At 45.3% G+C, this 27,527-nt stretch overlaps 1 protein-coding gene across 2 annotated transcripts in view; it reads right to left on the bottom strand.

Annotated features, from left to right (window-relative positions):
• Window positions 1-1,824: 1,824 nt before the first annotated feature.
• PIGN (phosphatidylinositol glycan anchor biosynthesis class N) overlaps window positions 1,825-27,527 on the bottom strand; it is a 152,614-nt gene continuing 126,911 nt past the window's right edge. For both annotated transcript variants that reach the window (XM_067567929.1, XM_067567930.1), the window contains exons 28-29: window positions 26,217-26,269; window positions 1,825-2,421 (exon numbers count right to left, since the gene is read on the bottom strand). In XM_067567929.1, coding sequence (XP_067424030.1) covers window positions 2,298-2,421; window positions 26,217-26,269 — 177 coding nt within the window. In that variant the 3' untranslated portion in view covers window positions 1,825-2,297. The remainder of the gene's footprint in view (window positions 2,422-26,216; window positions 26,270-27,527) is intronic.

Below are 27,527 nucleotides of genomic sequence, written 5' to 3'. Positions count from 1 at the left end.
CTGAGTGGACTTCAGCCTCCAGGCTCTGACTACTCCACTCCCCATGTATCAGGATCTCTTTCCTGCAGGAGCCTCTAACTCCCTGCAGTTTCCTGAGCTTTCCCCCTTAACTGCAGCTTCCTGCTGCCCCCCATTATACCCCATTCAGGCTGTTAACACGGCACAGTTGGGCTGGAGCAATTTCTTCAGTAATCAGAGTAAGTTGGCCCCAGCCCTCCAGTCCTTAAGGGTCAATCCACCCTATTAAACACCATAACAAAGGCCATGGAAAGAATGTTGGCCTGGAGGTGGAGGCTATGGTGTGCAAGGAGGTCCAGACACAGATGGAGTATGGAAAGAGGGCACTGGACACATTTCTTAGGAGTCACTGTCAGACCGTGTGATGCCTTGGTCACCATGGCTGAGAGGGCTTGGTTTGGGACAACGGTTGTGTGGTGCCTCTTGTTATATTAGTAGATTGTTCCCTTGCCTCTCAATCCCAAATGATATGGTAAATGGCTGATGTGGGGTAGTTCTCTCTAGCAGTGGCTCAACGTATCAAGGGAGTCACATATGTGGGCTCCCACATCTGGCCATCATCCCTTTGGTGTAGTGATAGCATTGTACCTACTGCTTGTTGTTCTTCATCCTGGGTGTGTGAAACAGCTAGCTGTTGTGGGCATTTTAACACTTTCCCTGTATACGCAGTCTGGTCCTTGTACATCCTGTGTTTCATGCGGTACGTAGTGGGTTGTCTAGGACAATGGTTGGCTGTACTTGCATCCTTGTTTTGATGGTGTGGTGGATTCACCAAGTCAGAGGTCATCCCTGGAACGACTCTTCATGCCCAGCCTTTTGTTGCTGCTGAGTGGCATTTTTGAAGTCATATAGATAACTGCAGGCCTACGATAAGATGCTTAGTGGCACCCAATAAGCAAATGGACGTTTGTAACTGGTTTCTCCCAGCCAGCCTTCTTGCAGGGATGACTAGTTTCCAGAACATTAGACAGCTGTACGGCCATAGCCAAGTGTCAGATAGCTGGGGGTGGAGCTGCCCTGATGATGAACGACTGGCAAGCTCTAGTCTTGTCTGCCAGCACTGTTTCTTGCATGCATCTGCTATGGGTCCTGTGAGTGCTGGTTGCAACTCAGAGCTGGAATGTGGTGCTATTCTGTTGTGTGATTTGTCGATGTTCTTGTGAGTTGTGATTCATAAGAAAATGTGTGATTATAATCTGTGGAGATGTCCTATTTGAAGGCCATTCTATTGGTATTGTGTGTAGACATGCATAATACCAAAGACTTCCTCTAATGATTTGTGTGGTTTCAAAAATGAAAGCTACTGCCATGGCAAGATATCTTGCTCTCTGAGAGCTGTATATACAACCCTTGCTTGACTCAGACAACAGCAGAGCTTAGTGGGTTACTTTATGGCCCTGGGATTGCTGTTTTGAAATCCTGCTCTGCCTGTTGGAGGAGGCTGCAATGTTACAGGACAGTTCCTACATGACACTCAGTAGATTTGAAGCTAATGGGTATTATAGAGCGCCCAAGATGGCAGAGCATGGCGGTGATTTTGACTGGTTACGGACTTACATGTCTCATGATCACACTTGGTGGTTTGCATTTGTGCTGGTGTCATGCGGTGCTGTTAACCAGGTGATCATTTTGTGCAGGAGCTGATTGCAAGTGTTGGCAGAGGAGGAAACATTTAAGTGGCAGAATGGACATCATATGCAAAGTGAGTATCAACTCAGTGACTACCAATCTCAAGGTGCTGGTTCCACCTATTTGCACACATTCACAGCTAGTGAAAGTGGAAGTGACCTCACAGTTACCCAGATGCACATTTTCTATGCTGTGTAATATCACAAAATCACTGGTCTGTTCACATTTACCTTATTTGTGTTTGTCTCCTTAAGGCTCCTATGTAAAGGCTGCATTAGGCATGGGATGAGAGCCAAGATTTTGCAGGTGTGATATAAACAGCTTGAAGATGAGTTATAGTAAAAGAAAAATATGACAAAGATGGTTGCTGATGTTTTAAAATAGGACTTAATCACTGTTTTCATTTGCAAAATATATATATAAGAAATAAAATTAAGACTATTTTACCCCAGTTGATCTCTAAATGCCAATCTCCAAGCACTATCTCAGTCACAGGAAAGTAGAAAATCACATAATGCATTCCATCAGTGTACTGATCTCTCAGTGGGATTTTGGCACTCCAGTCCATTAACTATTTACATTCCACAGGTGGACACTGGCTCACAGTAAGAGTGAACATTCAAATAACAACAGTAACACTTGTAGCTCTGTCACATGGAATGTCGTTTAGTTCTTCCCCAAAGTTCAATTCTCTTTGCAGTGAGCAGCTGGGCCAATCCATTCAGCAGCATGATGAAGATAGTGAAAACCATCACAAGGACGTAGTGACTAATGCTGCAACAGAGAATATTACAGTTCAGATAAGACAAAATGTTTTAAACTTTTGTAGTAGAAAATTGAGTTAATCAAGTAGCCTTAGTAACAATTTTATTAAGTAATTATGGGTCGAACCTTGTATTTTTTTTAGTAAGGCTTACTGGTGAACAATTCCAAGGAGATGATACAGTATATTTTTAAGAGAGATGTTTTATCTACATATATGAGATTGGCTACTCTTTGGTTCATATTCCTAATAGTAGCTTGTCTACTTCACTTTCATGTTCCTCCAGAACTCTTGGATGAATAATACAGCGCTGATGACTTACTGCAACTTAAATGATCACTTTGTTCTGATTCCTTAACTTAACTATACTTAAAGTTTATTACCTAACCCAGAACTACTCTTTGAAGACATCTCTCCCATTGTCTTCTTGTGGCAGTCTTTGCCACAGAAGTAGTTTAGTGTCTCTCCAGTGTTCTTCTACTGCACAATCACTCCCTTTGCTCTCAGACTGTCTAGCAGAAACATTAACCCTCTTGCAGGTTTCATGCTTCTGATAACCTTTAAGAATTTTCTTTTATTTGTATTTAGGTCCTTGGCTACTTGACAAGGGAGGCCCATGCTCACCTCTTATGCACCTCTAACACACTTACATGTGATAGTATTAGGCTAGAAATAGGCATGTGAAGAGGAAAAATCTGCTGGAAAAGGAACAAAAATATATTAACTGAAGATAAATTCTAGTTTTAAAAAGATTTAAGTGGTCCCGACATTAGTTAAGGAATCCACACAGCTGCAATGTCTGTATTTTTCATCCAGCTCTTCGCAAATCTGGGATTTGGAGTAAGCCCATTAGAGAAACAATGGCCAACTATGAAGCCTGAATCAAGAGTTAGAGCTGTTTTGGAACTAACATGGTCAAGGGCAAATGGTGCTGGACTGAGCCTGGACTTTATTCCTAGCTTTGCTACTGACCTATTTTCTGACTTTGGACAAGTCACTTCACCTTTCTGTGCCACCTCTTCACCTCCCACTTTTTGTCTGTCTTGTCTATTTAAACTGTAAATAGACTTTGGGTCAGGGAGTGTTTTGCATGTTTGTACAAAGCCTTGTGCAATGGGACTATTATCTCAGTTAGGGTCTCCAGAGGCTTCTGTAATACAAATCTGGTTGGGAGGAGCTTAAAGCTGATTTGGGCCATCTCCATGTACTTTTCTCAGGATTATAAGAACAGCTCTATGCATTCCATGGTCATGGGATTTACTGCAGAATCCAGCCCTTGCCACAGAACTGTGCTCCAGAGTTTAAACTTTCATTATTAAAAAAAGAGAGGATACTCACATCATGTAGTAACTGGAGTTCTTTGAGATGTGTGTCCCAGTGGTTGCTCTACTTAAGGTACATTTGTGGCCTGTGCCTTTGATCAGAGATTTTTGGTAGCACTGGCCGTTCAGTTCATGCATTCACCTCACACATCTTCATGCCCCGTGCCAAGACTATATGGGGCTGTATGGGAGAACCATCCTCAGTTCTTTCTCCATCACAAAGACCCACAAGGGAGACTCCGAAGTAGACGGGAAGGAGGATGGGTAGTGGAGCACCCACAGGGACACATATTTCAAAGAACTTTAGTTACTACTTGTAACGGGGTCAGCAACCACCTCTCACAAGCGACCCCTCTCTGGCCGATGTGTGCCTGCAATTACCCTGCTTCGGAATGGGGCAGCACTCACCTCTCGTGATCATCTTTCTGATCAGGTGTGAGCCTGCTTTTTTTTCTGTTCTTACAATAGGGTGGCACCCACCTCTTGTGACCGCCTCCCAGTTTATGATTCTTTCAGCGGGTCTTCACTAACAGTCCTCCAGCGTGTCACACACACTGCCCCCGCTTCCAGGGTATACAGTCTCTACGTCTTTCTCACAGCCCCGGTATGGGGCAGCAGCACCAATACTTCCTTTCCAGAAGCACTGCCTTCTTTAACAGCCCAGTAGGGGCCCATATCAGTACCCTCAATTGATGTTCTTTTAGCAGTCCTCCCTGGGCTCAGTCTTCAACCAACCAGCAGGGTCCATCACAGTACCCTCGCCTGGTCTGGCTAGGTTCTGGGTTTAGTCCCCTGGGCTCAGCCTACCCGCACTGATCTGTCCATGGTCCTGCTGCTCTTCCAGCCAGCCAGGCACCCTGTCCTCCCTCTTGGAGCTCCAGCCAGCTATTAAATGCTCTTCCTCTGCTGCTCCCTTTTTACATGGCCCTTCTGGGCCCTGATTGGCCACTCCCCCAGACCTTCTGATTGGCTGCTTCTTCTGCAGCTACTCTAAACTGCCTGGAGGACTTCTCTTCTGCTCTTTTCTGGGGCAGGGTGAGACAGGGCCACAAGGCCTCCAGCAGGGGCCTTCGAACACTACTCCAGGTGAGTAACTTCTCCTTTTTTGAGTAGTCTCCCTGTGAGTACTCCACTTCAGGTGACTCCCGACCAGTACCCATATTAGGAGGGAGGCTTGGAGCAGAGTCCAACACAGAAGAGAGAACTGCATTGCTTACAGCATCTGATTTTGCTGCAGGTACCAAAGCTTGATTAGAAAAGATATGAACAGATGACCAAGTTACCGCTCTATAGATGTCTGCAACTGATACATCCTTAAGTAAGGCTATAGGCATAGATCAATCTCAAAGGGGCTTGAACATGAGTTCTGTCATAACAAATCTTAATACAACTAGAAATTCATTTTGATAACCTCTATTTTGAAATTACCAAACTCTGGCTTCTGTCTGCAATGGATACAAATGATCTAGGAGACCTTCGAAATGGTTTGGTTCTATCTAAATACAAGGCTAATGCTCTTCTGACCCTGACTCCATCTAAGGAGCAGTCCAGTGCAGTTTTGGGGGAAAAAACTGGGAGATGAATGGTTTGATTAATATAAAATTATGAGGATACCTTAGATAAAAATCTTGGATGTGCCCGTAGCAACACTTTCTTTCTGGTGAATACCATAAATTGGGGGTCTGCCATTAAAGTCCTCCAATTCTCCCATCTTTCAGGCAGAAATGATTGCTACCAGGAAAGCTTTCTTCACTGATAAATGTAATAGAGAACATGTAGCTAGTGGCTCAAAAGCATGTTTCATAAGGCAATTAAATACTAGATTCAAGTCCCAGCTCAGAGCAGGATCTCAGATTTGGGTGGAGATAGTTGATGAATCTTGCCGTAATTTGGTGAACAAAGAGTGAAAAACCCCTATGAGTGTGTGCAAAACTGTTACAGCTGGTAGAGTGAAACCTAATGGAATTCATAGAAAGACTTGATGTTTTCAGTTCCAATAGGCAAGCCAGTACCCTAGGAAGAGGAGAGAGAGTCAGGGAAAACTGACAACTGTTACACCAAAGATGAGATCATTTCCATTTCTGGAAGTATTTCTTGTAGATTATTTTTTAATATTTAATAAAAGACATTGTTCCTCTGACAAACAGGATATCTCTGTTCCCAAGAACCATCAAGGAACCATGTTTGGAGTCTCAGAATCTGCAGGATGGGGTGGAGTGTTCGATCAGCTAGGTCACTTGAGAACTGATTGGATGCCTCCATGAAGGGCGAGAGGTGAGTTTGATCAAATAGGGATACTAGACCTGTCTTGGCCACATTGATGCAATCAATAACAGGCTCAATCTTGTTTGAACTTGTTGAGAACCTTTAATAGTAACGGTGTCAGTAGATATGCATATAGAAATCTTTTTTGTCCATGAGAGGTAAGAAGCTGAGATGACTATGTGGTTGGCTATGCACCAGTTCCAGAGTTTTATTGCTTTGGCACAGAAAGATGGGGAACGTGCACCTCCCTGATGGTTGATATAATACATGCATGCCACGTTGTCTGTCATAATCTTTATTGATTTTGATTTGATTAGCAGTACAATGTGTAAGCAAGTGTTTTTGATGGCTCTCAATTCCAAAAGATTGATGAGAGGAAACTGCTCTAATTGTGACTATTTTACCTGAACCTTGCGAGATCCCAGATGTGTTCCCCATCCCAAAAGTGTAGCAGCTGATGTTATCACTATGATACTGGGAATTTGCAAGAATGGAATACCTGTGCAAGTTTTGGTTGGGTCCTTTCACCAGCTGAGTGATTGGGGAACAGACAGTAACCTACCTAAACTGTATTTGCTTGGTTTGTAAACTGTTTGAAGCCATTCCTATAGACCTCAAAGGTGTAATCTGGAATACTGCACTACAAAGACACAAGATGACATATGCCCCAGCAGTTGAAGACAATCTCTTATTGTTACTTGGACTGCTCTGAATCTTTGAGATGAGATTCGCTAGTGCGAGAAATCTGTTGGATGGTAGGCATGCTCTGCTTGTCACTGCATCCAGGGTAGTGCTTATGCAATATAGATTCTGTACTGAAGTCAAAATGGACTTTTTGAAGTTGATTTGAAGGCCCGAGCTGTAAAACAAGGAACACGTGACCTTTACTAATGATCAACCACGAATCGTCTAGGTATAGGAAAACGATTATACCCAGGCAATGTAGGTGAGCAGCAACTACTGCCAGAATCTTTGAAAATACCCTTGATGCTGAAGATAGACTGAAAGGGAGCACTGAAAGGATAGTGCTCATTGTTTATTACAAAACAAAGAAACCTCTTGTGTGAAGGGTGAATAGTAACATGAAAATATATGTCTTGTAGGTCAAGAGTTGCGAATCAATCTCCTATTTCTAAAAAAGGAATTCTTGCTATTCTGCTTAGAGACTGGAAGTCTAAAATTGGCCTCCACCCTCCATTCTTTTTGGGAATTAGGAAGTACTTTGAAAAGAATCCCCTTCCATGTTGCACAGGAACTGATTCTACTGCTCTTAAATATGAGAGAGGTCACCTCTTACTCTAGCAATTGATTATGAGAGGGGTCCCTGAAGAGGGACAAGGAAAGGGAATGGATAGGAGATGTAGATTTTAAATGGATAGTGTAACCAAATGTTATGGCTTCCAAAACCTATTTGTCCGATGTTACATGCTCCCATGCATCCTGAAAATGGGAGAGGCAGCATCTGAAAGGAGGGATGTGAGGTAAGATTTTGCAGCTACTAGACCTTGCTGATTGGATGGTTGAGACTTTCAAGCAAGCCATCAAAACTGTTACTTGGAGGACATGAAGGCTGAGAAGATGTAGCTGCAGCTGAAGGAGCGTCTTTTTTTGAGTATCTTGGTCTCTTGGCTGGAGGTTCAGAGGGTTTATAATACGTTGAATATGGGGCTGGGCATGCTTTTTGTGTGCCATCTGAGACCTACTAAATCTCCTTTTATTTAGAGGATTGTAAATACCCAGGAATCGCAGCGTGATTCTCAAGTCCATTAAAGTGTGGAGAGATGCATCTGTTGAGCTTGCAACCGTCAGAGGGAGGTCTTCAACAGTATTTTGAACCTCTCTCGGAAAGTCTGACAGCTATAGCCAAGACACACTTCTCATGACCTCTGCAGTGGAGACAGTGTGCTGCAGTATCTGCCACATCCAAGGAGACTCGGAGCAATGTTTTGCCAGGAGCTGACCCTCTTGAATAACATACTTAAACTGGTCCTGATGTTCTTCTGGCAGATGCTCATTAAAATAATTGAATTAGTTGTAATTTAAGTAGTCATATTTGGCCATGAACACTTGATGGTTTGCTATGCTGAACTGATGTGTGTCTGAAGCACAGGATTCAAGACCAAAAAGATCAAGCCTCTTGTGGTCCTTACTGCAGAGGTTGGACTTTGAGTTATGTTGTCTGTCTCATTTATAAATGGCCTCCAATTCTAAGGAATTTGGAGCTGGGTGAGAAAATAGAAACTCCAATTCCCTAGTCAGAATGTAATACTTTGTATCCACCACTTGCACATAGACAGTGCAGTAGCAAGGGTTTTCCAAACTATCTTGCAGGTTCCATAGGAGCTTCATTCACTGGAATGACAATCTTCATGGATGCCAGAGTGCATCAAATATCTAGGAGTTTATGTTGGGACTTATGAACCTCCTCTAAGAGAATCTGCAGTGTGTGAGCAATCTACTTATCAGGTTCTGAAACTGCTTAAAGTCATCTGCCATAGAAGGTCATGGAGGCATGACAACTTCATCAGGAGGAGGAAATACTAGTAAGAGGAATCACTCCCTTACTGGCCCTTGTCTCTTCCTCTGGCATAGGTGATGGTAAAGGGGATTCAAGAAAATGGGCTTTTCTCTGTTCCCTCTGGTGTTGCAAGGAATTCAATGTAGACTGTTGGTGACAAAATGCCCATGGATCCCAGCAAGGCCACTGAGAAAGCCCAAATGGCATAGGTGGAGGCAGCCATCTATGTTCCTGCCTTGTGGGTGTCATCTGAGGTCTATCCTCCCATAATATGTCAGTATAGGAGGGAAAGTGAGGTGTCCTAGAATAGGTAAGGGAACCCTGCACTGAAATTTGAAAGTCTGATGAGTCCTCTTCCCCATTCTTTAAGCGGGGAGATAGATGTTCAGCTTGCAGAGTAGACGAGGGTTAGTGTAGTGTTCTAGATGATAGAGGGTTTGGTGATCAAGAGAACCCTGACACTGACAAATTCGTTAACAGAGAAGACTCCAGTTCAGAAAATATTATCAGATCATTAGGGTACCTAGATTCTTGTGATACCGATGGTATCACAGACTGGGCCAAGTGGGAACCTATGGAGGATGACTTCGGTACTGATGCAGCTGGTACTGAGCACTTCGTACGGGATTCGAAGTGCAGATCTTGTACTTGGGATATGAATATTAGCCAGACACTGGAGAGACTAGGAATGTCTATCACTTATTGGAATAGCCTCCCAACAGGAGAGGCTCCTCTTGAATCATGGAGAGCCTGGCATTCCCGAGCAAAACTAATGAAAATTTAACCCCTAGAAGAAAAATCTCCCAACTACATACCTATTTCTATGAATGAAAAGTTTTGTTTTTTCAGAAAGAAAAAACAAAGAGAACAATTGTTCCAACAACTGTAACACTATAAGGTAAAGAACTACAAGGTTTCTGAGAAAAAAATTAGTCTTAGAGAATAGGCACTCAGCAAACTCCATCTTGGACCAAAGGTGGCTGAGAAAGAACTTAGGGCAGTTCCCCTGCATGGTCCCATATAGCTTCAGTGCCCGGAGCAATGTGTACGCATGGGCTAAACAGGTTCTGCTACCATAAATCTCTGATCAAAACAGCAGAGCGTAGGCACTCCTCAAGTGGAGCACCCATAGGGACACTACTTGAATAATGGTATTTCTTATCCTCGGTATTGTGAAGGAAACCTCAAAATGAACTAAGTGTAAAGTGATCAACGTTGTTTTATACAGCCTGAAACAACAGTGCTGAAGAAATTTTTGGTTTTAACAGTATATTAACTCAAACTTTAAAATGATAATTTAAACATCAGCACTTAAACACAGTGCTGGTCACGTTAGCACAAGCATCCAACTAATGGGTTTATCACACAATCACAAGCTCCCTCATCTTGCATGCTTTCAAATGCCCCAGTTACTGTCTCATTACACTCAGTTACCATCCTCCAGCTTCTCCTCTGGCAAGTAATATGATAAGCTATGAGTTGTCAGTATAAAATCTTTAGCACATTGGAAGTGTGGGACAGTATTAAATACATTCATAATAGAGGCTGTGGTACTGATTGTATTATTCATTAATATACTTCATTCAATAATTTTTGTTAATGTAAGTGAAGCTGCTGCAGGACTTCTAGTTTGCCACAGATGGATGATGCAAAATGTAAGGCCAGATTGCCACTGAGCACACAGACCTTAGTTATATGGCTATTCAGATATTTATAGCAGCTGAGTTTTAGTTATCAAGAACAAAGACTATTAAGTAACAGTGACAAGCAGTGATTAATGTAGTAGTTCTTGAGGTAAACCACCAGCCATCACGAGATGTGATAAGTTTTTTAAACTCATTAACATTTCAAACTAAGAGTTAATAAAAACAGCAGTTACACCTATGTTATTGTGTTCATAGCATGAACTATGGCACTATGGTATTCAGAGCCATCAATACAGTAGTTTTCTTTTGTAAGAGGACTATTGAAAACATTAGTGTTTTGTCTTTATAGACATCTATACCTCCTGGTACATCTATTTCCCCATCTCCTCTCAATACAGATAGTTTTCCAGAAAAGCAGGCTAACATTAAACTCCATGAAGTCTGAGTTTATTTACAAAAAAGGATTCTATGGACCACCTGGAGGTTTAATGATCTGGAATTTCTGCCTGAGGACTCATTTTAGTTGACACTGTAGCAGTGAAAGAGCAGGAGGCTCACCATCCTGATGCAATCAATCTTTAAGACCTCCCCCAAGGTTGTGACAAACTCAGTTCAAGACTTGGCACCAATGGCATAATTTAGTTCTGTGAGGTGTAGATCTTAACTTGGAAAGCCTGGCCACTGACCAGAATGGAAAAATAAAACTACTCCAAAGATTTCCATTGAGAAGGGAAGTCTACAAACACCAGGCTATGAATACCTGCAGGAATTGGTTTACCCAAGTTATGGTTATCACTAGTAGGAATTTACTGAAATGTGACCCAACTTGCACCATACCAATTTTTTCTATTGCATTTCAATTAAATAAGAGATTATAATTATCACACTTTATATTGCTCAAAATACATATAAATAAAAAACAACTAGCACATATAGCCAAGTACTCAGCTATCACAGTCCAACTGAGCACCCTCCTTTACAAGCCTCATAAAACTGCAGATTGGATCTGTGCAAGCTACCAATTGCACATACTGTAATTAAAATATAAATACCTCCTAAAGTGAATTAAATGGCAACTCACTGAAGGCTTAAATTATGTACGAGGAGCCATTTGTCTCATGTTTTTTCTCTGTAAAGAAAATACTTTCCCCCTCCCCCTTTTTAACTAAATAGACGCTAAACTACATGTTTTATGCTCCTGTTATGCTTCTACAGAGAATGTGCATGTTCAGAAGCTGATAATGTTAAACTTGCTTTGTCAAAGTGCACAAGGCATTACTTAACAGCCCAGTTAGCACACTTTGGACTCTGCAATTCACAGGAACGCTTACAATAGCCAGATAACATGACTCCCTCAGAAGAAATATCTAACCCTGGCAACCCAGCGTGAGTGTGTTATATATTTGTCCTAAGTTTCAGTGTAGCGAGAGAAGGGACAGAATTGTAATTAAAAACAAACAACAAAAAAATCACACGCACACACACACACACACAAACTAAAGAAAATAATGTTTCACAACATTGTAAACTAAAAACTGAAGCCTATCCCTACCTGCCTCCATGGTGTGGTGCCTGCCAGCACCGATGGACTATATGATACCCCTCCCCACTCCAGACATGCAAGGTACACAAACCCTAAGGGGACAATCCTTCTCAGGGACAGCTATTTTGTGTTGCCAACTCTTGTGATTTTATCACAAATCTCAGGTGATTTTCTTAAAGCCCTAGCTCCTGGAGTCATGTGAATATGTGAGAATTTCAGCTTTCATATAAAAGAAAAAATAAAGTTGCTAGCCCTCATGGTTATGAGACAAGCTTGACAATTTGAAACTTAAAGACTCCAAAGGCAGAAGAACCATAAAGAAAACAGGGTTACTTACCAGTAACTGTTGTTCTTCGAGATGTGTTGCTCATATCCATTCCAATATAGGTGTGTGCGCGCCCCGTGCACAGATTCCTGGAACTTTTTTCCCTTAGCTGTCACCGTAGGGTCGGGTCAGGCGCCCCCCTGGAGTACCGCACTCATGCCGCGGTACATAGGGCGCCGCCGACCCTGCGGCCCCTCAGTCCCTTCTTTCTGCCGATTCCGACAGTGGGGACAGAGGGTGGGTGTGGAATGGATATGAGCAACACATCTCGAAGAACAACAGTTACTGGTAAGTAACCCTGTTTTCTCTCTTTGAGTGATTGCTCATATCCATTCCAATATAGGTGATTAAATAGCCATACCTTGGAGGTGGGTAGGAGTCAATGGTGAATTGCTCTCATCAGCACGGCTCTGCCGAATTCCACATCCTCCGTCACCTGCTGTACGATGGTGTAGTGGGACGTGAAGGTGTGGACCAATGACCAGGTCGCTGCTCTGCAGATGTCCTGCAGGGGCACTCCTCCCAGGAAGGCCGCAGATGAGGCCTGGGCTCTGGTTGAGTGCGCTGTCACAGCTCCTGGAAGCGGCACCTTCGCCCGCTCAGGTTTTAATACAGGTGGTGATCCAGTTGGAGATGCGCTGGGTGGAGACAGGTGAGCCCTTCATCCGGTCCGCCACTGCCACGAACAGCTGCGTTGACTTCTGGAATAGCCTGGTCCACTCGATGTAGAAGGCCAAGGCTTGCCTGATGTCCAGTGAGTGCCATCTCCGCTCCTCCTCCGAACCATGTGGTTTGGGAAAGAACAGGGGGAGGAAGATATTCTGGTTATAATGGAACTGAGATACCACCTTAGGCAGGAAGGCTGGGTGGGGCCTCAGTTGGACCTTATCTTTATAAAAGACAGTGTAGGGGGTCTCCGAGGTTAAAGCTCTGAGTTCGGAGACCCTCCTAGTCGATGTAATGGCCACCAGGAAGTCTACCTTCCAAGAGAGGACGAGCAGGGGGCATGTGGCCATGGGCTCGAAGGGGGGTCCTGTCAACATGGCGAGGACCAAGTTTAGATCCCAGGGAGGCATTGGGTCACAGACCTGGGGATACAGCCTCTCCACCCCCTTGAGGAACCTGACTGACATGGGGTGGGAGAACAGGGTACGCCCTTCCATCGGCTGGTGAAAAGCCGAGATAGCTGCCAGGTGCACCTTTAGGGAAGCCAGTGATAAACCCTGGAGCTTTAGATGGAGCAAGTACTCCAAGATCGCCTGTATGGGCGAACCGGACGGTGGGATACCCCGGGACTCCGCCCAAAAGGTAAAACGCTTCCCCTTGCTCGGTACACAACCTGAGTCGAAGGTTTTCTGCTGCCCAGCAGGATCTGTTGGACCTGCGTCGAGCAGGTTCTCTCTCCCTCCATTAGCCACAGAGTCTCCATGCCGTCAGGTGGAGGGAGTCCAGGTCCGGGTGCAGCAGGCGCCCCTGGTCCTGTGAGAGCAGGTCGTGACATCTCGGGAGCGGGATCAGCACGTCGATGGAGAGGTCGAGCAGCATAGTGTACCAGTGCTGCCATGGCCAGGCTGGTGCAATCAATATCATGTCCGCCCTGTCCCTCTTTATTTTCAAAAGTACCCTGGGCAGGAGCGGAATGGGGGGGAACGCATAGTGAAGGGGCCCCTTCCAGTCTATGAGGAATGCGTCGGAGAGGGATCCCGGCTCGCGACCCCGGAGCGAGCAGAACCTCGGGCACTTCCTGTTCCAGGACGACGTGAACAGGTCCAGTTGGGGAACCCCCCACTTCCGGAAGATTGAAGCCACTACCTCCAGATGTAGTGACCAGTCATGGCGAGGTAGGAATGACCTGCTGAGGTGGTCCGCCTCGTCATTCCTGACTCCCCAGGAGGTGAGAGGCAAACAAGTGAAAATCGTGCCTCACTGCCAGGTCCCAAAGAAGAGTAGCCTCCTGGCAAAGAGCCGAGGAGCGTGCTCCCCTGTCTATTTATGTAAAACATGGCCGCTGTGTTGTCCGTAAGGACCTGGACCTTCCTGCTCTTCAGAAATTTGATGAATACTTTGCAGGCCAAGTGGACTGCCCTGAGCTCTCTGACATTTATATGGAGAACCCTCTCGTCTGGTGACCACAGCCCCTGGGTGCTCAGGTCCTTGCTGATGCGGGCCCCCCAACCCTCGTCTGAGGCGTCTGTTATCAGGGTCACTGAGGGGGCCAAGTCTCTGAAGGGAACGCCCCTCAGAACCTCCCCGGGGTTCCTCCACCAGTCCAGGGAGGATAGTACCTGAGCGGGAACTGTGACCACCCTGTTCAGTCGATGTCTGGCCGGTGCATAGACTGAGGCCAGCCACCCTTGGAGAAGCCTGAGCTTGAGGCGGGTTAGCCTCACCACATAAGTACATGCCGCCATGTGTCCAACAGCTGAAGGCAGTGCCTGGCTGTCGTTGTGGGGGACTTGTGCAGATCGTTGATTATGGCGGTCATTGACTCGAACCAAGTTTGAGGGAGGAAAGCTCTGGCCTGGGTGGCATCCAATGTGGCCCCTATGAACTCTATGCGCTGCACTGAGGTAAGAGTAGATTTCTGCTCGTTGATGAGCAGCCCCAGTCTGGTGCATGTGGCACAGGTAAGAACCAGGCTGTTCCTCACATGGGCCCTGGACTTGCCCCGAATCAGCCAATCGTCCAGGTAGGGGAATATTTGGACCCCTCTGCGGCGCAGGTGGGCCGCTACTACTGCCATGCATTTCATAAATTCCCTCGGCGTGGACGAAAGGCCAAAGGGCAGGGCTGTAAACTGGCAGTGGCATCCAGCTACCATAAACCTTAAGAACTTTCTGTGACCTGGAAGGATAGTGATATGAAAATATGCGTCCTTCAGGTCGAGGGCGGCATACCAGTCCCCTGGATCTAGGGCAGGATAATGGACGCTAGGGAAACCATACGAAACTTGTTGCATCTGACAAACTTGCTCAGATGTCTGAGGTCCAGAATTGGCCTCAGGCCCCCCTTGGCCTTGGGGATTAGGAAGTACCTTGAGTAGAACCCCCTTCCTTGTTCCTGTGGAGGAACCTCCTCTACCGCACTGAGCATGAGGAAGGAGTTGACCTCCTGTATGAGGAGTTGGTCGTGAGAGAGGTCCCTGAAGAGGAACTGGGTAGGGGAAGAGTTGGGGGGAAAGGCCGTAAGTTGTAAGGCATAGCCCCTGAGGACAGTGTCATGGACCCATTGGTCTGTAGTAATGGCTTCCCATTCGGCATAGTAAGGCTGAAGCATGTGGGAAAATAACTTGGAGCGATCCAGTGGAAACGGAGGAGTGCCACCCTCGTGCACCCCGTCAAAACCTTTTATTGGTATTGTTGCCCTTGCTTGGGCCTTGCTGAGACCCCGTGGAGGGCCCTTGGCGGTTGCACGACTGGGCACCCAGTACTGTTCCCGACCCATCGTAGGCTGGGCGGGTCTGGGGGGCAGCCTTGGTGGAAGCTGCAGTTGCCTCTGGGCCTGAGGGCGGGCCTGGCGCCTCGAGGTCTGGGGGGTATATAGCCCTAGGGACCTCAGGGTGGCCCGTGAGTCCTTCAGGGCTTTGAGCTTCTCATCCGTCCTCTTCGAGAAGAGGCCGGTGCAATCAAAGGCGAGGTCCTGTATTGATTGTTGGACCTCCTGGGACAGGCCGGAAACTTGCAACCAAGAGCAGCGGCGCATGGCGATGGCTGAAGCGATTGCCCTGCTAGCAGCATCCGCTGCATCACTGGCTGCCTGAAGTGCCGCCGTAGCCACCGCCACCTCTTCCTGCGACACCGTGGCAAAGTCTGCGGCTTGGTCCGAGGGCAACCCCAAGGAGAACCTCTTTAGAGAGGACCAGAGGTTCAAGTTGTACTTTCCCAGGAGGGCCTGATGGTTTGCGACCCTCACCTGTAGGGCTGCAGTGGAGTACATTTTATGCCCCAAAAGGTCCAGCTTTTTGCTGTCCTTATCTTTCGGGGTGCTGCCTTGGCCACCCTGGCGATCCCGCTGGTTCACTGCATCCACCACGAGTGAACCTGGGGCGGGGTCCGTGTAAAGAAACAAACTCCTCCTCAGGCACATAGTACTTGTGCTCAGCGCCTTTCGAAGTGGGGGCCACTGAGGAGGGGGTTTGCCAGAGGGCCTTGGCTAGCTTCATCACCCTCTCGTGAACTGGGAGGGCCAGACGCAATAGGCCTGCTGCTTCAGGGACCCCAAAGAGGGGGTCCTCCTCCTCTGACAGTTCTTTAATCTCAAGCCCGAGATTATCTGCCACTCTCCTCAGGAGATCCTGGTGGGCCCGAAAGTCAAAGATGGGGGCCTTATGGTCCCTGGCCGCCGCCTCATCCGGAGAGGAGGAGGAGGATTGTGGGAGGGCCCCCGTAGAAGGGCCTTCCTCTGGGTCAGACCCCTCCTCTGAGGGGTGGCCCTCCTGTGGGTCGGTGGGGGTGCCGGCTGGGCCACTGAGGCGGCCCCCTTGACCCATCTGTGTCCCCCAGGACCCCCAATATGGCTATTGCCAGGGCCCCTGAGGCCATGCGGGTGCCTGCAGTGGAACCTGCTGGGTCACTTCCAGGCGGCCCCCCTTGGAGCCCGAGCCGCTTGACCTATGCTTATGAGTGGAATGGGAGCGGCTCTGGGACGATGAGGATCTCTGAAACTGGCGTCTGCGGTGCCGGCGAGGAGAGGGGCTGCTGGAGGAGCTGTAGCTGGAACGACCCCTCCGCCTGGAAGACTTGCGGCGACACTTCCCAGATTTCGAGCGGGAGCAGTGACGCCTGTGTTGTCGCGACTCTGACCTGGACCGCGACTTGTCATACGGAGCCGAGGCGGGCGGTGCCGCCGAGATGGTCGGTGCCGAGGCGGTCGGTGCTGGGGGAGGCGGCATTGGGGAACGTCGAGCTGGGCTCCGCACCGGGGTACCAGAGTCCAAGCTATGGTCTCCACTCGAGGCGGGACTGTAGTGCCTTCGCCTCGAGCGTTTGTCCCTGGACTGCCCCCAGTGCCGCGGTGCCGGGGAGCTCAACGACCCAGAGTCGGAGCTAGGAGGGCAGCCCGCACTCTCTACCCTCCTTGACCGTCTGGGGGGAGACCTCGACTCCCCTCTCTTCCACCCACCGGGGCAACCCAACGTGGGTTTATCCCCAGACACTGGTCCCGGAACCCTCGACCGAGGGGGGGACAGAGGCATAGGCAGGGCCACGAGTGTGCGTGCCACAGCGAAAGCCTCCGGTGTCAACGGCCCTTGCAGAGGAGCTCCCCCACCCCCAGGAGTCGGGGGAAGCTCTCTGAGAGGAGATGCCGGTGCCCGAGTACTCTCCACGGCACGTGGCTGGGGCATCCCCTGCTGCACCCCCTGCTTTCCCGGCAGCAGGGGGGAGTCCATAGGAGCGGCTTCCAGCCGCTTCTTTTTCGGTGCCGGCGCCGGTGGAGCACTCCGCACCGACGAGACACTTGGTGCCGCTGGAGAGCACCACGGCTCAGAGTCCGGGCGAAGCACGGACTCCATCAGGATCGCTTTTAGTCTAGCGTCTCTCTCCTTCTGGGTCCTTGGCTTGAAGGACCTACAAATCTTACATTTGTCTTTTCTGTGTTGCTCCCTGAGGCATCGGAGGCAACGGTCGTGAGGGTCACTCACGGGGAAGGATTTTGCACACGCGGTGCAGGCTTTAAAACCAGTGGAGTCAGGCATGGCTCAGCTCTAGCCCCTAAGGGCACTAACTCTACAACTTAATTCTATTTACTAATCACTAACTAGAATAACAAAGCACAAGAACTCAACAACAAAGCTATAACACTAAGGGAAGCTACTTGCGGTATGCAAGAGGCAGACGTTCCAGCAACCGTCACAGGCGGAAAGAAGGAACTGAGGGGCCGCAGGGTCGGCGGCGCCCTATGTACCGTGGCATGAGCGTGGTATTCCAGCGGGTGCCTGACCCAACCCTACGGTGACAGCTAAGGGAAAAAAGTTCCGGGAATCTGTGCATGGGGCGCGCACACACCTATATTGGAATGGATATGAGCAATCACTCGAAGAGAGAAACCTAACATTTATTTATTATTTCAGAAATCTCATCAATTTTAAGTCAATTTCAACACTGTGTGGAGCCCGATTAATGATTTCTCAATGCTTAATGGTGGCAATACTGCACTTATTCAGTCACTTTACTCTTCCCTCCCGCCTGAAGACCGAGTCAGAAGCTTTACCACACTGGGTTGCTAAGAGATGATGTTGGGGCTGCACAGGGCATTATTCCCCAAACTGACCAATACATAGCTGAGGAGAAACACTGCACACCTCAGACTCACCAGCTACCCCTAGGTGACAGCTCTGAAACAGAGCTGTCAGCCATGCCAGAAGACAAGGCACAATCTAACTGAAGGATCCCCGTATCCCTGGTGATCAGTGGTGAGAGGATGGGAAGGAGTGACACAGTAATACCCACCTGCCTGAAATATTTTCTGTTTTTCATAATATGGGCACTTGGATACTGATCCTCCTCTCTTGCCCAGATGCAGCTTCATGGGCATTATTACAGGCTTACTGCTGTAAAATAAAGCTGTTCAGCACAAGGAATGGGAGGGACTGGGACATAGGAGGGCTGCTTGATGAGGCAGAAAGCTCATTTGTTTGAACTACCTTGCCTCTAGGACACTCCCTGAGGACTCAACAGTGAAGAATATCTCCACCCTGTCCGCCTTTGCTCTGGGACCTGGCCAATCTCTTCAGCATCAGTTGACTCAGCACAGAGCCAGTTTAGATGGCCATAAGAGGCAAATACATACTATCACATACACCATATGCATACACCAAGACCAGGACTTGTCTCCAAGTGAACTACGGTAACAAACAACTGATGCCTTATTTATCGTTTGTTCCTTTTCATCACAGAAGACTGTTAGTTAACACCATCCCTAGGCTGCTGGAAAAGGACTATTTCAAAGATATCTTTGAAATACACACACTACTACTAAATACCATAGATCAATTCCAAGCTACTTTTATAGGATTTAGCTGCTTTCTTTTCTCCACAGTTTTCTAAAGTGCCAGCCCCTTAAAAGGTAGCAGAGATTGGTTCCTTCATGCATTTATAAAGAAAGGAAGAGTACACAGTACTGTGTCCACTCCTCCACTGCATGTTGCAATACACTGATTGAATGGCTGTATTCATTAGCTAAAATATCAGAGCTTTGAAAGAGGAAGAAATCATGCTACAAATACAGTGTACTGTTCTAGCCAATTAAAAGCAACTCTAGCAATTGATATCACATAATGGCACTCTGCCAATATATCTGAGGATATCAGCAACTAGTACTGCAGTGATGCAAAGGCAGCTCTGCTTGGAAAATTAGTTTAATGCTGTTATTTTAAAAAAAGAATAAAAATTCCCAGAGTGAAAGGCAGTATTCAAGCTGTGACAGTGAGGAAAGTCTTAATATCTACATGCTATCGTGCCACACCCTTGACTGGGTCTGTGGTTACAATCTATGGTTGGTAATAGCTAATACAAACTTGCTTCATCTGATCTCAAAGCAGAACTAATACAGATAAAAACAATGTTGCTTCAGGGGAGAGATCCTAGAAGTCAAATGTGCGTAAGGGAATATATGCAGTGGTGTTGTATAATAATAGGACAGGATCAAGATGGGGCAATGCTTAGAAAGAAGAGATGACTAGACAGAAGAGGTGAGATGGGAATATGGTCAGGGCAATGGAAAGAATGGTAGAAATGCCTGGAAGAAAGGCTTAATGGGAATTAACGGGGCCATGGACAATATGAAGTAAGGAAGGATCTCTTGATAGAAAGCTGAGTGTCTTGGAATGTGATGATCAGGGCTGAAGACCAAGGCTGGGGCTGGGCAGAAGCAGAAAGGGCACAGTTGGCCTGTGAAACAGAAAGGAAAATTCATGGCAAGAGGTGCTACCATCAGTCTATCTTCTTCTTAATGGCATATAACAGTGGGATGGATAAGGTAAGGAGTGAGAGACAAGCATGGAAATGAGGAGGGAAACAAAAGGTAAAAGGAGAAGATATAGACAGGGAGGGAAAAAGGAAGAAAACAGAAGAGGAGATGGAGAGAAAGGAAAAATGGAGAAAATTCATCCTGCAGAACAGTGTCAGTCAGTCACAAACAGCATTTTTTCCTCAAAAACAGCTGACTCCAGCATCACGGATAGTAGGAGAGATAAAGCATAGGCTAAATTGCCTTACATAAAAGATACAAAACCTGGAATTTTAATTAAAATAAACCAAATCAACAGAAAGGAAAGATGTTGGGTTTTTTGTTTAAGTGTTTCTACATGACATATTTTTAACATGTGGATGGGAACAACCCATGTCCTTACTCCAGACTTTGACTTCAGATTCTAAACCTACAGCAATTTCAGCTTCTTACCTATCTTGGCCCTTCCACCCACTCACACGCCCCTCCCCAAGGGACCCCTATTTCACATGGAATGAATTGAAAAGCCAGTGCCTGTTAAATGTTCACCATAAGCTAGTGATGGTCAAAAAGTCATGACATGGGTGCTGCCCCTGGTTCTCTTGTTTCAAAGTCTAGTGATAAACAGTCTCCAACTCCTTTCACCAGTCTCCCTTTAAAAACTTTCATTGTATTAATCAGGTCTAGAGTTTCTGAAATCCAAAATTGCAACTACTTTACTATGTGCACTACACTCATTGGTGTGCAGACATCTACTAGCTAGTTTACTGAATTGTTAACAAAAATGAATTCCACTACAGCCACTTCTACAGCTCTTCTGCAGACTAAGGGTATGTCTACACTGTTGCAGGGGGAAGGGTCCCAGAGCTGAATGTCTACACAGTTAAACAGTGCCAGAACCCGAGCCCTGCAAGCCTGAGTCAACCGACACTGGCCAGCTGCCTCTGTTTTACAGTGTAGACATATCCTTAGGTTAGGTCTACACTAGGAAATTAGGTTGGTATAACTACATTGCTCAGAGATGTGAAAAATCCACACCCCCTGAGCGATGCAGTTAAACCGACTGAACCCCTGGTGTAGACAGCAATATGTCGATGGGAGGGCTTCTCCTGTTGATATAGCTACTGCCTCTCAGGGAAGTGGAGTACCTATACCAATAGCAGAAGCCCTCCCATCAGCATAGGTAATGTCTTCACGGAAGTGCTATAGTGGCAGAGCTGCTCCAATGTTTTAAGTGTAGACCTGCCCTTAGCTACCCTCATGGAGACCTAAAAACAGCTTCCTGTGCTATACTTACGCCCTGTGGATTTTGAACGTGCAATAGAAGAGTGTAAATTATATCTATTTCTGTGACTTCTGATAACCCAGTTTTACTATTGTAAAAACAGGGAGTGGCTGAACAGTGTCTGTGAGAACTACAGAGTTCCCAGCATATAAAAACGGATTTAGTAGTTTATTCTTTTATTCCTGACTGTCCAAACAGTCAGCTATTTGGATATTGCAGGTCAATGCTTTTTACACATTAAGACATTCAAATTTCAATTAAAAATAAAAAGAATGGAGATGCTCTGTACTCTGTCTGTAAGGTTGTTATTCAAAATGTAAGAATTTGTCAGAAAAAACTTCCCATGTGCATATTACAGACAGATAAGGATTCAAATACATGAAACAAGAAGGCTGTAGTTTCCTAGAGGCGAAACTTAAAAAAAAAAAAAAGAGTCCAATGTACATTATGCAATTTATGAATATCTCAAGGTCCCTAGGGCATAAGGTTTAAGTAAATCTTTTTGTGCAGACCATATGGCCTAGTGGTTCCCAACCTGTGGACCAGGGGCCAAAAGTGGCCTGCGGAGGCTTTCAAAGTGGCCTGCTGCTCCCCTCCCACTGGCTGCAGAAGGGAGCCGCTGCCTAAGGACCCAGGTGGAGCGTGTTGACGCAGGGCTACAAGACTGCTGCAGGCTCCTTGCTGCAGCCAAGGGGATGGGAGACCAGCGCTCCCCTCCCACTGGCAGTAGCAGGGAGCACGGCAAAGCACTCCGCCGGGGTCCCTAGTTGCTGTGGTCCCTGCTGGAGCCAGAAGGAGAGCACTGATCTTCCATCCCCCTGGCTGCAGAAGAGAGCTACTGCCTAAGGACCTAGGGGGAGCATACAGGGCTATAAGATGCATGTGGTTTCCCTGCTGCAGCCAGGGGGATGGGAGAGTCTCCTTGCTGAACTCCTTCCATCTGGGCGGGGGGAAGGGGAGGGGAAGAGAGGAAGAAGGGGAACTGCTGGTGGAGACTGGTGGCCCTTCAGGATAGTAAAAATTATATCTATGGCCCTCGAGCCAAAGGGGTGGGAACCACTGATATAGCCTGTCACAGGAAAGTACTGCTAAGAATTCTGTGGGAAAACTTCATGGTTTTACCTTAGTTTCATACCAAAAAAAAATTGAAATCCTCCTTGCAAAACAAATTCAAATCAACTTGGATCTGAGTATGAAATGAGAGAATGGAAACTTTCTAAAAGACTGTAAACAAAATACGGCAGTTGAGAGTTTACTGAGTGGGGGGAATCTGTGAAACTGGCAATTTACTGAGTGTTGTGCTACAGGGATCAATGGTAAGGTCTGCTGTCACTTAACATCTTCATTAATGATCTGGAAAACGGGGGCAAAAAACAGCAGCCTCATTAAATCCACAGATGATACTTAATTGGTAGGGGATGCAAACACCAGTGAGGACAAAGACATTGCAAGGTTAGAAATATAGATATGATGAAGACAAAATTATTTGCCATTTGGGAAATTTCAAGCTAATACATATGTAATTTTTGTGGGTTTTGGTAAATCTCATCTAAACTGTTGTGACCTCCACCGTTCATTTAAGACAGCTGTGAAAGACACCTAAGCAGCCTCACCTCAGACAAAGGGGATATATGCCATCCCTCCCATTAATCTGGACTTTTGTGGGCAGAGAGCTCCCCAAGGTATTGTATTTGGGTAAGGATCTGTGTATGTGTGCGCATGCACGTGTGAGAGACAAAGACAGACAGAGCAAGCTGAAGGACCTCAGAGAGGCTGAATCAGATAAAGAAAAAAAAGCCAAGCAGACACAGCCTGGAAGGAATATGTATGGCCTGGGAAGAAGCCTAGAGAGAGGTTCTGGGTCAGAGTATTGGCTAAAAGAGCTTGGTGCTATAAGCAAGGAAGCAGTCTCCTATGTTTGGTTCCTCCTGTGTTTGGAGAGGCAGGACTTTGATATTTTGCTTGATGCAGACTCCATCAAGCAAATTCTTGTTGCTACAGGAACAGCCTATAGGGCCCCAAACTTTAACTAGCAGTTCACATCAAAAGGGATAACATAGGCATAGGTACAAAATGGGCATAGACGAGAAACATGGAAAACTAATGTCAAAAGAGACTTGGTGTGATAGTGGCCAGCAAATCATATATGGGTCTAGTATCTGCAATGGGATATGGCAGTAGAAAAGACAAATGCAATTTCAGGCACACACACTTCACCTCTGAACAGAGATGTAATACTGTAGTCTCTTTCTATAGAACTTCGATGAGACCACTCCTGGAATACTGAACTCAGTTCAGGGCAGTTCCGTTTCAGAGAGATATGGACAAAATGAAGGGAGATTAGGGAAGTCTGAATAGTTTGAGAGTAGTGATTCAACTTCTGAATTAAAATTAAAATAACATTCTGGGCAAAACAACAACTATGTTGATGGGATTGATGGGAAATAATCTACAAATATGTTGATGTTTTCCAAATGTAAACATACTGTGTAAAGGCCACACTTACCCTCTTTCTGGGGTTTGGCTTTATTGGTAACTCACCTAACAGTAACAGAACATAAACCTCACACTAAGCTTTCTCTCCAAGTTTAGTTGTTCCCTATGGTCTCCTTGAAAGAGTTTCCCTCTGATAGTCACTCCAACCTCCTCCAATTTTCCTAGATTGGTTGTATCTGCTGTAGCCTCAGTGTAACTCAGAAGCAATTACTCTGCATTAGAGCTGATTGGAAGGGAAAAAAGGAAGGGAAATTTTTAAGCTTTTCTTCATTCTAATGCCACAAAGATTACAGGAGGAGCTGGTAGTGATCCTAATATAGCTACCTAATACTTTCCTTTATAAAAGATTCTTGCAATCTTTTTTTCAGAAGCACTAATACGTTACTGCTTGCAAAAGGCCTTTGAAATTTACCCCCAGGCTAGGGAAGTGCCTTTTTTTTGTCCCATGAATTTCTATCCAGGTTTTGCTGAGATATAAACTGTCGAAAATCATGATTTACCTACTCACACTTGCATTTCTCAGGAAAATTTTTGCAGCATCCAAATAAGTTAAGTTCTAAGACTAGGCTCATGCTTCTGCCAAAAGCAGCTGTAGCGGGAGGAATGGGAAAAAGCAAGGCAAGATTATCCTCCTCTCCCACCTCCCTGGCAGTCATCCTGAATCCAGCATGTGGCTCCTGCGGTCCAACCCTTCTCTGCGATAACAGCCTTCTCTTGCTCCCACTAATGTACTGAGTTTTGTAGTTCAAGTGGCAGCGATCTATGCTCAGTGCCGAAGGTTTGGGTTTCAAAATACTGCTGATGATCCATGTTTCAGCTGTACATAAGAATTAACCTTTTTGCTTAAAACAAAACCCTTAGGAAGTTACATACAAAAAGACTACATTTAAAGATTGTTACTTAGATTGCAAAGTCAAGTACTGAAAGGTTAGAAAATGCAAAATTTAAGATTGCCTTTGCATTCTGCCTCCTTGTGCTATGTTTTTTGATACAATATTTAAATATATGATCACATATGATCTTTTACACAGGACGTATACACAAAGGGGCAGAACACAGGTTGCATGTAATCAGCTCTTGGATGGTTCCCCTCACCTCCTGCACCAAATGTAACTTGGCAGAGCAGAGATTCAGGCCAACGGAGGTACAAGAACACATAAATGTTGTAAGTACTACGCTCTGAAGGACATAGAAAATATGAGGTGGCTTTTCATATTTTTGAGAGGTTAATTTTTGATCAGTCAGACCAATCTGTACTTTTGCTCACTGAATCCTACAAGTCCTATTACGACACTAACATTCTTGTCATAAACAGTACATCCCTGAAGTCTTTCACATCTCTCTAGAAATTCATTTCTTAGTCAATATAGGAACTTAATGGACCAAAGGAAGAGACCATCTACCCAATCATAAATTGAGAACAAGAAAGTGTGATGGTAAAATACTCTTACCACTACTTAATCTACTGCAATTTACTCGCATTGGGAACTTTGGAAATGTGGCTAAAAGCAAAGGTTCAAACAGCCTTGAAAACAGACAGGAGTGGGAGAAGAGTAAATATACTCTGCACAGCATGCAAAATATGAATAGGTCACTATTCAATTTTTATTTGAACAAGGGTTTCACCTGAGGCAGGGTTTATAATGCAACATAGTTTCTTTGACACACTAGTGAGCTATTTCCGTGATTTACTTAGTATTTCTAACACTACCTTGGAAGTCTACATCAGAAATTTGTACACTGAAATACTTCCTTCCATTCTGTGTATGCTGGTTTGTTGTTGCAGGAATGGCCACAATTAAGCTCTGTGGCCTCTATGCTGCACTACACTCTATGCTGGGCAGACTAGAATAGATCACAAAGCAGGACTGAGGGCAGGAGGGTCTATATCAATCAGAGCCCTGATTTCTATGACAAAAACTGTAACTTACTTTTCTTCCCCATGAAAAGCCATGGTATTTGTTACCCTTTCCAGCATGACTCCTGCATAAATTTGAATCTATAAATGTGCAATGTAGGAGTATACGGAGTTTTAAGTAGTTAACTATTAAATGGTTTTTAAAAATTGTATTGTAAAATAAAAGATTAGACTCCTCATAATCTCCATTGATAAACAATAAGAATAATTTAAAAAGTGTGTCATACCTCTTTTATTTAAAAAAAAAAATCTATTATTTTTGCATTTATTGTCGTGCTAAATCCATGACTTTTTCCACTTTTTGTCATGACAGCCAACCAATCTTAAACAGGAGGTCTAGGATGATGACATCGGGGGGGGGGGGGGAGCGAGGGTGATGTGGGGAGAATGCAGCAATGAAACATTTGCTTTGGGGGAGAAGAGCAAGCAGTTTGGAAAGAATTAAAGGAACACTAACAAATAAATAATAACTGGCTAATTTTTGGACCTACCAACCCATGGCTATCCTTTTAAGAAAGCACGGGAGGAAGATATACTGTACCTTGTGCCAATATCCAGCCAGCTTCCATAATCTTTAACCAAAAAGAAGAAGTGCTATGAAATAAGAAAATAACTTTGTTTAGTATATAAATATTGCACAATTTGAAAGACAAGACTAAAACCAATGTTTTCAGGATGTTTACTCCAGGTTCCTAACTTTTCAAGTGGAACAAAAGGCAAGACCTTTCAAAGAATGTTCATTTGGACTAAAGCGAACAATATTCTAGGAGCCAGAAATAAATTTACAGTGGAATCAAACACAAACAGCTAAAGAGGAACAAAGGCTGACTTGTTCTATCAAAATGTGCTGCGAAGAGCACAGAGGATTTCTCATAGAGAGCATTCTTCAAGAGAAGAAACCAAACAACTTAATTGTGTGGAACAATGGTTCTTAAATTTGGCAGTGATTTAAGGATAGGCTGCACAGCTGTTTTATAAGGACTCTACCACAGAAATCTTGTATGACCTTGGGTAATTCATTCTCTCTGTGTGCCTCAGTTCTTCATCTGCAAGATGGGAATAATAGTACTTCCCTACCTCACAGGTATGTTGTGAGGATAAATTACACTAAAGAGTGCAAGGTGCTCAGCTACTAGGATGACTGAAGCCATATAACTACCTAAAATAGATTTTTTTTTAAATTGTCCTTCTGATTTAAAAAACATCTTCATAAAGTAAACAATTTACTTAATTAGAGTAAGCATAGAGAGAACTGTGCAATTCCTATCATTTTTAATAATATTTATATTTTGCTCTTCTATTTTTTGTTTAATATGTGAAATTATCCAATTTATATGAACTGAATGTAAATATTTTAACCCCTATGGCCGTGACTAGCAAAATTAAATAAACATTATTATGCATTATATCATGGGAGATTTGGGTGAAACTGCAAGAAAGATTCTGAGGTGGAGTTCAAAGGACCCTGGGATATAGGGTAATACACTTTTTCTTTCATGTTATTTTGGGGTCACAGAAGAAAATGTTTTAGAAGCTCTATTTTACAACACAGAGGATATGTATATGTGAGATACAGAGATACTTCAATCCCTCTGACTTTCTCCACCCATACATAGTGTGCTGTCACCCTGTTCCCTACCTTTTATCCCTAAGCAAAACAAGACCCATGAAAAAAAAAACAAAAAACAAGATCTCCTAACTCCCTATTTCTCCATGAAGCAACAGAAAAAGTCCCCCCCCCCCCCACCCTGTCTCCCACACAGACAGTGGGTAAAGAGTTTCACCCCAGGGCCTGATTCACAAAGCTACCAAGCCCTGGCTGACTGGTCTACCTTATCCATACCAGTTAGGC

Source organism: Emydura macquarii, unplaced genomic scaffold (genome assembly GCF_026122565.2).
Source record: "Emydura macquarii macquarii isolate MOO-44397 ecotype Brisbane River unplaced genomic scaffold, CSIRO-AGI_Emac_v2 contig_2825, whole genome shotgun sequence".
In the NCBI taxonomy this organism is placed as follows: Eukaryota; Metazoa; Chordata; order Testudines; family Chelidae; genus Emydura; species Emydura macquarii.
Note: the sequence above shows the minus strand (reverse complement) of the source record. Positions and strands in the feature narration are given on the sequence as shown.